General features: G+C 40.7%; 1 protein-coding gene across 1 annotated transcript in view; it reads right to left on the reverse strand.

The window, feature by feature from the left end:
• NOTCH2 (notch receptor 2) overlaps positions 1-15735 on the reverse strand; it is a 175080-nt gene that overhangs the window by 83547 nt on the left and 75798 nt on the right. The window contains exons 3-4 of the mRNA XM_065880859.1: positions 8278-8537; positions 4476-4811 (exon numbers count right to left, since the gene is read on the reverse strand). Of these exons, the coding sequence (XP_065736931.1) occupies positions 4476-4811; positions 8278-8537 (596 nt within the window). The remainder of the gene's footprint in view (positions 1-4475; positions 4812-8277; positions 8538-15735) is intronic.

The raw sequence follows: 15735 nt of genomic DNA on the forward strand, positions 1-15735 counted from the left end.
GGATAAACCTTCCTTGTTTGGACAGGATGGATCAGACAGCTTTTTATGAAGTTTAAAAATCATAAAGGAATAAGGAGGTACAGGAGAGAAAAAAAAAGGGAAAGTCCATCAGGGACTGTCCTATCGAACTGTGAACTCACAGGTACAGCCAGGAGATACCAACAACCCACTGCTTCCTGATTACCTGTGCTACTTCTTAAAATATCACAAACATAAAACCAGTTTAACTCATTCTCTCCCCCACTAACCCCCAAAAATTGGGAATCAGTGATTCAAGAATTTATTCTCTATTTTGTTCTTTTGTTAAAATTACTCTGGTTGAGTGCTCCTCCTCGGGGCTTCTGCTAAAAACTTTACCTAATGGTAGTTCATAAGGATCTGGATTATTAACAGTTGCTGCTCGAAGACGATGAAATACAGTCCCTTGGTTTGACTCTATCAGTTCCCTCTTGAATATATTCCTTTTTTTCTTCCCTCTATGGAGAAACACTTCTTTCTTTATTACACAGGATGAGTCATTCTTGCAGCTTTAATTCCCTCCCCATCAGTCTTAAAATAATTCTAAAATCAACTCAGTAACTACAGTGCCCTTTGCAGGAAAAGAACTATATTTTAACCATTCAAAAATAATCACTAACTTATGTGGGGTTCACTGACTTTCAGAGTTGAAAAGAACTCCAATTCTTTTTACACAGTACTAGTATAAACAAGTACAGAAGGAGAAGCTAGACGAAGTCTAGGGTGCATGTTACCAGGAAGAAAATGAAAAGACCAAAGTTACGTTCTCAATACTACCATATTATGCTAAACTCAATCTGTCAATCGATAGGTATGTGCCTATTATATACCTGGCATGGTTTCTAGGTGCTTGGGACGTATCACTAAATAAAAACAAAGATCCTAGCTTTCACTCTGGAGAGGGGAAGAGGCAGCAGAATTTAGATAAGACAGACAATAAACAATAGACATAATGAGGTAAATTATATAGCACAAATTATATAGTAAGATGATGACAAGTGTTACAAAAAAAGAAAAGAAAAGAAAAGAAAAAGTAGACCAGGGTCAGTAATGAAGGGGGAAGGGAATGGTTACAACCTGAAATAGGGCGATCAGGGTAGGCCTCAGTTAAAACTGCAAAGACTTGAAATGTGGTGGGAAGCAGCCATCTGAGAATCGCAGAACCTGGACAAAAGCTACTTTGCCTCTCGCTGACTTGGTTTCCTCACCTTTAGAACTGAAATAATGATTCTCTTCAAATAATGGTGTTGTGGGCTTCCCTTGAGAGTCCGCCTGCCGATGCGGGGGACACGGGTTCGTGCCCCAGTCCGGGAGGATCCCACATGCCGCAGAGCGGCTGGGCCCGTGAGCCATGGCCGCTGAGCCTGCGCGTCCGGAGCCTGTGCTCCGCAACGGGAGAGGCCACAGCAGTGAGAGGACCGTGGACCGCAAAAAAAAGAAATAATAATTACTCTCTCAATGTAAACAACACCATTATTATTATTATTATTTTGCTGTATGTGGGCCTCTCACTGTTGTGGCCTCTCTCTCCCACTGCGGAGCACAGGCTCTGGATGCGCAGGCCCAACAGCCAGCCATGGCTCACGGGCCCAGCCGCTCCGCGGCATGTGGGATCCTCCCGGACCAGGGCACGAACCCGTGTCCCCCACATCGGCAGGCGGACTCTCAACCACTGCGCCACCAGGGAAGCCCTAGAGAGTAATTATTATTTTAAGTAACATTTTAGTCTCTTGGACAGTGTGGAGGGCAATGGGGGAGGGACAAGGAGAATGGTACTGCATCATGAAAAGGACTCTGTAAAAGAAAATCATCTCCAGGCATTATTTCCCCATGTGGAAATAAAGTTAATACTTTGCAAACTCCACCTGGTACATAAAAACAATGAGCATAAAATCTTATACATTGTATAAATATATATATTTATTCACAGTGTTATTGCATTATCTATTGTTTTGAATTCTTTTTTAATTTCCTTCTATACATGGTCCAAGCTGACATCATCTGTTTTAGATCATGCAACCCTGAAAGGCAAGAACTAGCCTACTTAACTGTTTTTAAATATCTGCATGATATGTATGTATGTAACAAATACTGTCTGAACATAATTAGAAGTATCTCCTTTTTCTTTTAACGTGAACCTACATTTTTTTAACCCAAACACCTCTAAGCATTTAACAAAAAGTCTTACACATTTCAAAGCACCTTCAGGGGAAGACAAGTAGTACAGTGTCATGGAACAAGGTGTACAAAGCACAGGCTTTGGGAATAACCTGCTTGGATTTCAGGACTCAGCCTAACCACATGTCAGCTGTGCATCTTTGAGTAAATCACTTAACATCTCCAAAACTTGAGTTGCTTCACCTGGGAAACCAGAAAAACAATACCTAACCCCAAGGTTTTTGTGTAATGGAGCTAATGGAAGCAGAAGTACCTGGCACAGTGCCTGACTCATAAAAGGCATTAAATACATGTTAGTAAACTCTTTGCCAAATCTTCTGCCCCCAACGCTGCACCCCCCATTCTGATCCCAAACACACACATACAGGCACACACTTCGTCAGTGTGTAAAAAAATGTCTTGCTTTAAACTATAAGGAGAGTGTAAGAGACAGCCAGGATCTCCTTACTCCATCCCACTAGCCCTGGCAACCTCTCAGCTGTGGAATCCTTGGTTATTTCCTTTCTCAAGGAGGAGATACTATTCTGGTTTGACAGATCCTTTCCTGGACACACTCTCAGAATTCCCTAAGGTTGTTATCGTGGCTAATGGATAACAATGCAGAGGCTATGGGAGTGAATAATCACTCTCTCCCTGCTAAAAACTTCCTTTATTGACTTCTCTAACTTCCCGTTAGTACTTTGCTGCCAAATCAACCTCTTGTTCTAGGCAACTATTAAAAGTAATTTTCTTGAAACTAAAAAACACATTTAGTCTTCAACAATAAATTGCACTAACCTCAATTACTAGCCACTCAGGCTATTAGAATATTAGACTATTAGAAAATTTGCAAAATTAAATTGTTTACATTTCTATTTCCTTCTTTTAACCCTTAAAATGCAAACAAAAACAGGAGTGAAGAAAGATATCTTTTAGTTATTCCTTCTACAAGATAATGTGGATGACAGTAATATTAGGTAAATAAATATTTAGTGTCTAAAATGACAGCATTATCTATTCTTCATTGAAAGAGAAACTGAAAGCAATGCAATTAAATAGCCTGTTCTTGTGGCTCAGAGTTAAATGGTATCCTTTTCTATTATGTGGCAGTCTTGTATTGCTGTATCTCAAGCACATAGCACCATGCCTAGACCATAGCTGGCAGCCAGTAAATTTTAACTGAATGAAATGAATAAATTACCATTTGCTTTTATCCCGAGGACCAACATATGACCTTTAATCCCCAAAAGATAAAACAAACGATCCCATTATATGTGAACCATATCCACAACACCAGAATCTAAGATTCCTACTCCAAAAGAGTGGCTAAAACAACTTTTTGAGGCAATTCTGCTTAATTAGCACATTATTCCCCCCTACAGTTTTCCTTCTTTTGTTTTTGCACTAAGGTTATTTGTATAAAAAGCAGAATCTTTGTTGTCTAGTAATTCATCTGCTCCAGCTGCTTGTGTTCTGTTCCCAATCAAAATTCTCGGTTTTCAGCCTCCTCATCATTTTTATAAGGAGTTCCGTGAATCCGCCAGCCTGGCTCCTTTTTCGGTCCTACAGAACACTGGGCCCCAAGCTCCCATACACTGCTCCTCTTTTTGCTTCCACCTTGGGGTTATGTATGGCTGTGCCACACATAGTCTATCAGTGCTCATCAAAAAGTGTCCACTGACTAGCAGAGCACCGCTGCCACCCCAGTTCCAAACTTCTCCAACTTCAAGTCTGGGCAGGGCTACCCCAAAGTCAGAGAGACTACATGGAGAGGGTTCTAAAGATCAGAAGCTCAGTGAAAGTCACAGAAGGGTAGGTGGGTACAATTAGGTAGCTATAGTAAAAGAATCCATTATTCTATCAGAGGTAGAAACATATAGGAAAGCTGATCATCTATTATTATTGTCAATTCAGTTTAAAGCATTTTATTAATCATACATACACATTTTTCAATGTGTAATTCTCATTGTGTTCCTTTCCATTCCATAGACTTGTCTATCGTTTTCCCAGAGCTCTGTGTCCCTTATTTCTCACTGTTCCTCCAAAAAGGACAATAAACAATTTCCAAGCCACTCATCATCATAAACCCTGACATGTTAAACTACCCCCTGCTCAGTTTACGGACCACATGGGCCCATAAAACTCCTCTCTCACCAGCAAACCACCCCACACAAAATTCTCACTTCCCCTTTTCCCTCCTGGGAGGGATACTTCTTAAAGGAACAATTGAACCACACCCATCCCCTTCCTTCCTGCTGGAGGTGCATCCCCCAACCCAGGACACTAGGGGGACTCCTTACCTGGAAGGCAGTTGCACTCAAAGGCGAAGTCACCAGTCTGCCGGCAGGTGCCTCCGTTGACACAGGGGGAGGGTGCACAGGGCACGTAGGGACTGTCACAGTGCTGGCCTGTGAAGCCCTGGGGGCACTGGCACTGATAGGAACCCGGGAGGTTGAGGCAGGTGCCACCGTGCTGGCATTGTCCTGGAACATCACACTCATTGACATCACTTGCACACTTCTGCCCTGTGAAGCCTGCGAGGCATGTGCAGGAGAACTGGTTGGCCACAGTGGTACAGGTACTTCCATTTGCACAGGGCTGAGACAGACAGGTATCAGTCCATTGGCACAGTTTACCTAGAGGAAAGATAACAGAACTCAGTACTGTCCACAGAAATGAGGGTCAGCCCCATCCCACCACCTCACATCTCCCACCCAAAGGGTGACATAAGGGAGCCACTGCATGGAGAATCCCTAAGCTCTTTGAATTTTACAGGAAGCCCGTATCAGAGCTTCCTCAAGTTCGCTTGACAGGGGCACTCTCCAGGGCCCTCAGCTGACACACAAACACTCAGTGGGTCACATGGGGGGGGGAGGGACTGTAGGTTAGTCACAGGAAGCCTACATCAACCCCTGCAGCACAGGATCCAGAAGGGTCTGGATCCACCTACTGTCTCACACCTCCTTGTCTTTGCATAAGCTGCTCCTCTGTTTGGAAGGCCATCTTCCTTTGTGGTTACCTAATGGGCTTCAACTTATCTTGACAGCTCTACTCATAAGTCACCACTGCTGTAAAGTCATCCTTAATGCTCCCCTCAGCTCCCCAAATCCCCACACCCTCTCCCTCACACACACACACCCCTGCACATGCAAACATATACCCCAAGTTTGCTGTTTCCTTTTATATCACCTGTCACACTGGCAGGGGTCAGATCCCTGTAGTAGGCTCTCAAATCATGTCTTTTGAATGAATAAAATGTATCGATATTTTCCAAAATAAATTATGACTAAATAGACCTCTTAGATGATAGAAACAAGTCAATATGACTTCTATTTCCCTTAAACACAACACACATGCACACGTATTCTGGGAAACATTTTGTTGATTGCGGTCTTGACAAAAATATTGCTGGATGTGTTTGAAGGAGATATACTCTCTGGCTTCTTATATATGGAAATAACTAGAAGCTGTCATGAGAATAAAGGTCTAGAAAGGTAAATCTTGTGGACTCTCTCAGGTAGGAAAGTACTAGAAAGAAGCAGGAAGAAAGTACTGAATCTCAAGGCATAACTCAAAGGAATCAAAGCAGATTCTTTGAGGTAGAAAGAGAGAGAAAAAAAATACTCCCATGCTACTAGTAAATTTGGTATTCACGTGGTTTTTTGTTTTCATTAGTGCAAGCTTTTGTCAAAACTAAAGATATGAGAACCCCCTGAATTTGTTAGTACTCCAATTGGTTGTCTAGATAAACACCCAAATCTTTGACCCCAGAGAAAAGCAAATAAGAGTCATGACAGCTTCTCTAAAAGGGAGAGAGAGGTGACATTTGAGCACACAGAAGCGCTCTCTGCCTATCAAGAATATCAAATCAAAGGGAAAGGGTGCAATAAAAATTTGGGTACAGCATGTATATCTCACAGTGCTAAGTCTAGAGAAAATGAAGGAACCTCAATCTTTCTTCCTATTTTTTCTTCTGAGAGGTACTTACCTACAATGGAGAACAGATAAAAATGGTTACTTTTGACAACTGTGTATATCAGAGTATTTGCCTACAACCGAAACAAGAAGGTCTCTGACCTTGGTTTCCCATATATGTTTTGTACAAGCACTAACTTCCTGCCTCTGTTTCTTTATCTATGAGTGAGGTGAGCTCATACGGTCTGACGAGGTGGTATAGTGAGCTATCCCAAAACCAAAAGGGTGAGCTTGACCTGTGGCAGTTCCTAAAGTGACAGACAAAAGTGGCAGATGTGTAAGGATGATCAGAACCCTGCAGACCACCAAGAAGAGTTTGTTTTAATGGCAAAGGAATACATTTTAATTTGAGGGTTATTTCAGAGTAACATTTTAGTTCTGAAGAAGGCACTACTGTCATTTCCACCAGTCAGGATTAAAATGTGTTAAATAGATATGCCTTCCCTTTGCCTTGTGGAGCCAAACAACTCGAAACTGACAATCAGGAAAAAATTATTCTCTTAACCACCAAATCTCTTCAGTGACCCACAGTATCAATGCTGTCATAGTCATGATGGAGATAACGGATCATCCTATATATCTTCTACCCGTAACAACACCTTTTAATGAAAAACCAGTAGAACAAGTATTCCAAACTAAATGGTCCAGTCTAGTTTTCTGCATATGTCTTTCATTTTTTATTAGATTTAAGGAATTGTTGATATAGTGGGGGACAAAATGATGGCTAGTTCTCCTTTTCTCGTCTACCTTCATAAACACGTGTGGTTCATTCTGAATAAAGCTCAGACCCAGCTTTGAAGAACCCACAATATAGTCAGATGAGAGACATGTAAAAATTAATTACAATAAAATGTGACACATAAACTAACAGAACATAGAGACTAACTGTGTAAAGGAATCATGAAAGGGTCACTAAGAGTTTACAATAACATTGGGCAATCCCCGATTGTAGAAAAGGGCGTTCCAGGCAAAGGGGTGTGCAAAAGCATGGAGGCAACAGGAAGCATGACACTTTCAGGAAATGATGAGAACGCTGGTGTCACTAGAGCTAGATGCGTGTGAGGAACTGAGGCTATAAGAAGATGTAAGGCCTAGACTGCTGTAAGGGCTACGCGAGCCATGTAAAAGAGTTTGTACTCAGCAGACGATGAAAAGTCACTAGGGTGGTAAGCAGGTGAGTTTGTGAGAAGATCTGCATTCATGTTAAAGATCCATGGTAATGTGACAGGTGGACAAGAGGGGGAGAAAGTGAAGGCAAGGAAACCAGGTAGGAAACAACTGCAGGAGTCCAGGTGAAAGATGACCTGGACCTCACCTACAGAGGTCTTTAGAGGTCACAGAGCAGAAGAGAAAATGGAGAGGGGTAGACAGGTGAGACGTATCTCAGAGATTAGACGGGGTGACTGAGTCTAAGTGGGGTACAGAGAAGTGAGAGGGAGTTTCTAGTTTGGAGTATTTGGAGTGTACATTGGTGCCACTATGATATCAACATGTTGAGTTTGAGGTACCTGTGGAATTTCTAAGGATAATATGCAACGGATAGTTAGAAATATGAGCCTGAATGTCAGGGTTGGGGTGGAGCTAAAAGGATGACCATGAGAGGCATCAGCAAGGCATGAAGATCCTGGGAGTTGAAGCAACTGGAGATAGCGAGATTCCCTGGGGAAAGCTGTGCTATGACTCAAAACAGAATTCCAAAGAACACAAAAATTAAATGCATGAGGACAAGGATAAGGCAATGTAGAAGCAAATGGAACAATCAGCTTAGAAAGCCCGAAAAGCCAATGCCCTGAATGTCTGGGGAGAGGAGATTTCAAGGAATAAGTTATCGGTAACACGAACAACTTTTCTTCTGGTGATAGTGAAGTAATTCTGATCCCCAATCCTGATATATATTCTTCAGGCAGTCAACTACTTCTGAGTATCTGACCCTTTTTCTTTCTCTTTCTCCCCTTTCAAAAGGAACTGAAGGATAGTTGATTGGAACACTCTAGTCCTTACCACAATGTTAAACATGTACCAGAGTTGGGGGGGACCCTAAAGAACCAGATGACAGTTATCTAAAAGATGCTAAATAAAAGTACCTGCTGAGAATGGGAAAGGATGGCCGTGAGTCCCATTTGTTACCTGTAAAACCGACTTGGCAGGTGCACTCATAGGTATCCCGGCTAAGCACGTGGCACTTGCCTCCATTCAGGCAAGGGTGAGACCCAAAGCAGGGGTGAGTGGTCGAGTACTGGCAGTCCTCGCCTATGAAGCCCGGGGCACATCGGCATGTGGCTTTCCCCAACATAGCCTGGGCCACACATGTCCCACCATTCTGGCAGCGGTTCTTCTCACAGGGGTCTCGATGTTGACAATATTCTCCCAAGAATCCCTCTGGGCATCTGTATGGAAAAGAGAGGAGTCCATGAAAACTCTTGACTTCTTATAAGTCCCAAAACTTACAAGATAACGCAGTCCATTCAAGAAAACACGAGACTGTAAATCGAGAAACCCAAAGGTACAACTGTAAAACTGACTCACTTTGGGAGAAGAAGTGTTTAGAGTACTTAACTGCATACTCTCATGTCTTTTTGAGTTTTGGCAGGTGACAGAATATCAGGTGGGTGACCCAGCATGGTCTGCCATGGCCAGTCAACATGACCCTTATTCAGAGGCAAAATACAGCCATAGCTTTTTTCATGTAGATGCAGGCTGGTATGCTGTAACAGCACCTTTTTGTGCAGCATTGTTGATACTTGTCTTTAAATTCATTAACTTTCTCATTTTGACTAAGTCAATTGATAGAATTAAGACGTTCACATGATAATGTATGGACTGAGCCTCTTATCCTCTCCAATTTAAAATATATAAAATCTCTCTCAAGCATTGAGAAACAATAAGTTCTACTTTTGTTGTTTCCACTGAGACATCAGTTGGCCTATACCTAGACTTCTGGGTTATGTTCAAGGGGTTGAGACTGTGATAAAGAAAAAGGACGTACAGGAATGGGGAAGGGTTCAAAGGGGCTTTTCAGAAACTTAAATCTGTTAAGATATTAGTAGCAGGCAGCTTTCCTAACCAAAAAAAAAAAAAAAAAAGAAGCACAGAATATAATTAAAATAACATTTAAAATATCTAAGGTACCATAAAAACACCAAAGTGAAGAAGGGAAAACAATTCAAGGATAACATTCTATAACATTTTCCACACACTGTGTTGAGGAATCTTTTTATATGCCATCCATTGATTCCTAAGATACACAACCATCCCAAATTGTGTGTAATATTTACGACAGCTTTCTCTAAACACCATAAAAAGGCATGGAAAGTCTCCATTTTCATAATGAAGAGGTTGTTCAAATGAGACCTCTAAGAAGCATTTAAATGGAACACAAAGTCTTTGATTCTAACTATAAATCTTGCCATTTGGCTGCAATCCAGATACTTTGGTTCAACCTCTTTCTCCATTTTACTTTTTGGAGGATAGAAAACTAACTGCAAGGCTGTTCCACCATTACCTCGAAGATAACACATTTAAACCAATGTGTTTAAATCCTATCACATCTTCCGATGCTCAATCACTATGTTCTGACCCTCCCAATCACCCAGACTTGAAGCACTGGGGTCCCGTCTCACTCCTTCTTGTCTTTGCCAACCATATCCATGATGTTTTATTAGCCACTGGTTGACCAGGTGAGGTCTTTAGAGGTCACAGTTTTGAGAAAAGGAGAACCAGATATTTGGGAACTAAGACAGTACATGCCCAGATGAATTACACAGTAACTAAAATGGCTGGAGGAGGAAACAGAGCTAGTAAGTAGCTACCTACAGTGGCAATGATGTAACTGACCCCAGCCTCCTCACCTTTTCCCAGAGCTCGGAACAGTAAGAGTGGCAGAGCCAGGAGCAGCTGGAGCTCTGAGCATCCTCATGAACAGATGAAGCTAGAGAATAAGAGGCAGTGAGGAGAGGGCACAGCAGTGAAAGCAAAGACTGGCTGAAGTTTCCAGTGAGGAGTCTGCACCTCATACGGTGAGGAGGCCCATTTGGAGTCCTCGTGCTATGACCTTGGACAAGTTATTGGGTTGGCCAAAAGGTTCGTTCAGTTATTTTCCATAACATGGCTCTAGTAGCACTTAGTTATCTTTAACTTCATTCAAAACAATCTTGTTAGACTATATTGTGACACCTGTCATATCAGTGTACACTTTTTAAAAAACTTATCAAAATTGGTGAATTTTTGTGTAGCCATTTTAATACTGAAGATGGAACAAAAAGGCAACATTTTCGGCATATTATGCTTTATTATTTCGAGAAAGGTAAAAACACAACAGAAACGCAAAAGAAAAAGAAGATTTGTGCAGTGTATGGAGAAGGTGCTGTGACTGATTGAACATGTCAAAAGTGGTTTGCAAAGTTTCATGCTGGAGATTTCTCGCTGGACGATGCCCCATGGTCAGGTACACTAGTTGAAGTTGAAAGTGATCAAATAGAGACATTAATTGAGAACAATCAATGTTCTACCACGCAGGAGACAGCCGACATACTCAAAATATCCAAATCAAGCATTGAAAATCATTTGCACCAGCTTGGTTATGTGAATCGCTTTGATGTTTGGGTTCCACGTAAGTTAAGTGAAAAAAAACCTTCGTGACAGTATTTCCACATGTGATTCTCTACTTAAACGTAATGAAAACATTCCGTTTTTAAAACAAATTGTGATGGGCGATGAAAAGTGGATACTGTACAATAATGTGGAACGGGAGAGATCATGGGGCAAGTGAAAGGAACCACCACCAACCACACCAAAGGCCGGTCTTCATCCAAAGAAGGTGATGTTGTGTATATGGTGGGATTGGAAGGAAGTCCTCTATTATGAGCTCCTTCCAGAAAACCAAACGATTAATTCCAAGTACTGCTCTCAATCAGACCAACTGAAAGCAGCACTCAACAAAAAGCATCCCGAGGGGCTTCCCGGGGCTTCCCTGGTGGCGCAGTGGTTGAGAGTCCGCCTGCCGATGCAAGGGACACGGGTTTGTGCCCAGGTCCGGGAAGATCCCACATGCCGCGGTGCGGCTGGGCCCGTGAGCCTGCGCATCCGGAGCCTGTGCTCCGCAACGAGAGAGGCCACAACAGTGAGAGGCCCGCGTACCGGGGTGGGGGGTGGGGAAGAAAAAAAAAAAAAGTATCCCAAATTAGTCAACAGAAAATGCATAATCTTCCATCAGGATAACACAACACTGCCTGCTTCTTTGATGACCAGGCAAAAACTGTTACAGCTTGGCTGGGAAGTTCTGATTCATCCGCTGTGTTCACCAGACTTTGCACCTTTGGATTTCCAATTATTTCCGTCTTTACAAAACTGTCTTAATTGAAAAATTTTCAATTCCCTGGAAGACTGTAAAAGGCACCTGGCACAGTTCTTTGCTCAAAAAGATAAAAAGTTTTGGGAAGATGGAATTATGAAGTTCCCTGAAAAATGACAGAAGGTAGTGGAACAAAAGGGTGAATATGCTGTTCAATAAAGTTCTTGGTGAAAATAAAAAATGTGTCTTTTATTTTTACTTAAAAAACCAAAGGAACTTTCTGACCAATCCAATACTTAACTTCACTATCAGCTCTCTCACATTTTAAATAGTTAATAAAGCTACCGGCATCGTGAAGCTATTTTAAGAATTGAACAAAATCAAGTATGTGAAAAACTTTATAAATATGTAAAAGTTTTGCAGATGAAAAACATTTTTTCTCTCTTTGTACTTATTGAGGAAAAATATAATGCTTTATTCGAATCACAGCTTGATTTTATAATAGAATAGGTTATTTGCTGATTATTTTTTAAGTAAAGGAGCAAAAATTGCCAACGTAGCATAGGTAAAATTAACCCTGAGCTATATTATTAAAAGCATTTGCAACTTATTCAAGATATCTGTTATGGATGACGTTAGAAACTGTGACACAATTCTCATTCACAGTGACAGTCCTCTGGGCATTAAGCCTGGCTAACACCTCTCGATTCTCCCACACGGGAATTCTTTGCCTTGTAAATAATGGCAAACTTTTAAACCTGGGTGGGCTTTGCCCAGCTTTGCTTCCACCACCTCCCCAACACTATCATATGGCATCTGCTCGGAGAATGCAAACTCATTCAAAAATGAGCTTCATAAACATGTAATGAAAACATAAGGTTCCCAGGAAAACAAAGATGAAAACAATATGCAAGATTCTGAAGCCAAACAAACGTATTCCTGAATTATCTATTACTAAGGTTTAATCTACATTGTTGCTTCCTACCAGTAGGAAAAAATAAGTTTCAACTAAGGTATGTTTAAGAAACCAGTAAAAATAGAGGTGGTAACTACACCTTGTGGGTCTACTCTGACCCACTGCTTATTTTTTATGGCTGGAGAGCTAAGAACGGTTCTTACATTTTTAAATGGTTGAGGGAAAAAATTTTAAAAAAAAACAATAATATCTTACGACATTTGAAAATTATGTAAAATTCAAATTTCAGGGTCCATACATAAAGTCTTATTGGAACGCAACCATACTCGTGCATGGAGGGATTGTCTATGGCTACTTTCGCACTACAATAACAGGGTTGAGTAGTTGTGATGAAACGATGTGGCTCGAAAAAGTGTTTACTATCCGGTGCTTTATAGAAAAAGTTTGCCAACTCCTGACTGATAGAATATCTGAAGCCTAATTCTATGCATAGCATCCAACATGCTTATTAATAATGATGTTGATGATGAAGAAGAACATTCTCATATCAGTTTCCACAAAGAATGTTACACTCGTTCATTCATGCAACAAGCATTTACTAAGTGCCAAGCATTGTTCTAATGCTAGGAAAATCCTTGAACTTGTGGAGTTTAAATTCTAGTAGGAGAAGACAAAAAGCAAAATTAATAAGTAAAATACATAATTTGTTATGTGACATTAAGTGCTATGTAAAATAATAAAACAAGAAAGGGGCACAGGAAGGGAATGAACTGGGGATAATGGAGGTGGATAAGTGAGGTATTTCAGTTACAAATAGGAAAAGCAGAAAAGGCCTCACTGAAAGGCACATTTGAGTCAGAACGTGAATGAGGTGAGGGACTAGCCATGCAGGTATCTAGGGAAAGCATGTTCAAGGCAGAGAGAACAGCAAATGCAAAGGCCCTTAAATAGGAAACAGTCCTGGCATGTTTGAGGAATAGCCAGGAGACCTCTGTGGCTCCACCAAAGGGATTAAAAAGAAAAAGTAGCAGAAAATAGATTACAGCTATAACTGGGAGACAGATCATGAGGGGTCTTCAGGCCACTGCAAAGAAGGATTTAGGGTTTTACTCTAAATAACATAATACTTAGATATGATGTACAACTGATTTATTCTTCTGAAGTCCATGTACAGGAACACATCTTATTTTTATGGGAAACTAGACCCATTGTTGGTATAAAGACTTTCTTATTTAAAATGTTCTAGAGGGCTAGACATCACCTATTCCTTTACCTTAAAACATGTAAAAGTCTCTTTTTTTTTTTTTTTTTGCGGTACGCGGGCCTCTCACTGTTGTGGCCTCTCCCGTTGCGGAGCACAGGCTCCGGACGCACAGGCTCAGCGGCCATGGCTCACGGGCCCAGCCGCTCTGCGGCATGTGGGATCTTCCCGGACCGGGGCACGAACCCGTATCCCCTGCATCGGCAGGCGGACTCTCAACCACTGCGCCACCAGGGAAGCCCTACAAGTCTCTTTTAACCTACATTTTTCACTAAGCCTCATTTCCCTTTCCAAATTCTTCCTTCACAAATAAACTTCTATAACTGTAGCCTAATTTTACAGCTATTTTCCCTTTCTTTTCCATTTTTTATTTGTTCCTTTGCAGTAAAACTTTCAGTCTACTTATTGCCAAGAAACTCTGTCCTAAGAGCAATGACTTTCCACTTGTCAAGTTCAATGGTCTCATCTGAGATTTCTTCATAAGGAAATTCTTTCTCTTATAGGAGGTACTGCTGACCATGCCTCCATCACTCCACTTGTTTTACATTTGGCTTTTACAACTCCCTCTGTATCTCAAAGCTTGGTAAATTCTTAGTCTAGACTGCTGAATCCTCTTCTCCTTCTTCCCCATCAATTTATGGCCACTTGAGGCTTAAGTCTGGGCTGGACTACTCTTTTCTCTCTTAGGCATTTGTTATTTTTGCTATTGTTCATTTTGTTTTAAGCAACTACCTTCATGTATACAGCTCCAGTTCCATATGTTCAGTTTACTAAAAGTCATCTACTTACCCTAATATATCCTGCCAATACTTGACACTAAACATTTCAAAAGTAGGATTATATTTCCATGAAACTTTAATTCCTCCATTTTCCTAAGGCTTCCATTTACAATCTCAAAAGTCATTTTCGGTTAATCATTTTACATTATATATAACTTATGAACATGTTCTCATGTCTTGTTAACTGAATTCCTACAGTACTCATCATTCACACGCACTGTTCCCTTTCTGATAAAAAATTCTGATCACCTTAAAAGCCTCAGGCCAGACATCTTGTTGCTGTCCTTTTCCCCACTTCCATCCATCCTTGTAATAACGGAACCTTGGGATTAAAGATACCCTAAGGTAATTTCTACCCAAAGAGATAATTCTTTCTAAAATATCCCTAAAAGATGACCACAGCCTCTACTTGAATAAAAGTAGTTAAGCATGGTGTCTGAGAAATAGAATTTAATAAATACTTGAAGTTATTTTGTTCCTATTATTAAAAGCACAGATACTAGAACCAGATCACCTGGATTTCAATCCCATGTACTCTATGAGTGATCCTGAGCAAGTTACTAAGCCTCCTTGTTGTAAAATAAATTTAATAACAGTGCCTACCTTGTAGGGTTTTAAATAATTGTAAAGCACTTAGAACAGTAGGTAGCACATAGTAAACGCCATGTATTTGTTAAGTAAAATAAAATTACTGGCTCACTACTTTAACAATAGAACTCTCTTCAGTGTGGGTGGATCCCCATGTCAGGAAGCTCTTTCTTTCTGATGTCTTCAAATTCTACCTTCCTTCCTAGGTATGTGTATACCAAGAGGGATAAAACATAAGTCCACCAAAAATCTGTAAAGAATGTTCAGAGCAGTATTATTCATAATAACGAAAAGTAGAAACAACCCAAATGTCCATAGCTGATGAATGGATAAATAACATGTGGCATATCCATACAATGAAATATCATTTGCCATAAAAAGGAATGAAGATTTGATACATGCTGTGACACAGATGAACCTTGAAAATACCATGCTAAGTGAAAGAAGCTAGACACAAAGGGCCACATATTGTATGATTTCATTTTTGTGAAATGTCAAGAATAGGCAAATCTATACAGATAGAAAGTAGATTAGTGTTGCCAGGGGCTGGGAAGAGGGGGAACTGAAGAGGGACTACTAAGGAGTAGAGAGTTCCTTTGGAAGGTAATAAAAATGTTTTAAAATTAGATAATGTTGATGGTTACACTTAACTGTGAATATACTAAAAACCACTGAACTGTACACTTCAAAAGGGTGAATTTAATAGTATGTGAATTACTGTTGGTGGGAATGTAAATTGGTGCAGCCACTA

The sequence above is a fragment of the Phocoena phocoena genome, chromosome 1, assembly GCF_963924675.1.
Source record: "Phocoena phocoena chromosome 1, mPhoPho1.1, whole genome shotgun sequence".
In the NCBI taxonomy this organism is placed as follows: Eukaryota; Metazoa; Chordata; class Mammalia; order Artiodactyla; family Phocoenidae; genus Phocoena; species Phocoena phocoena.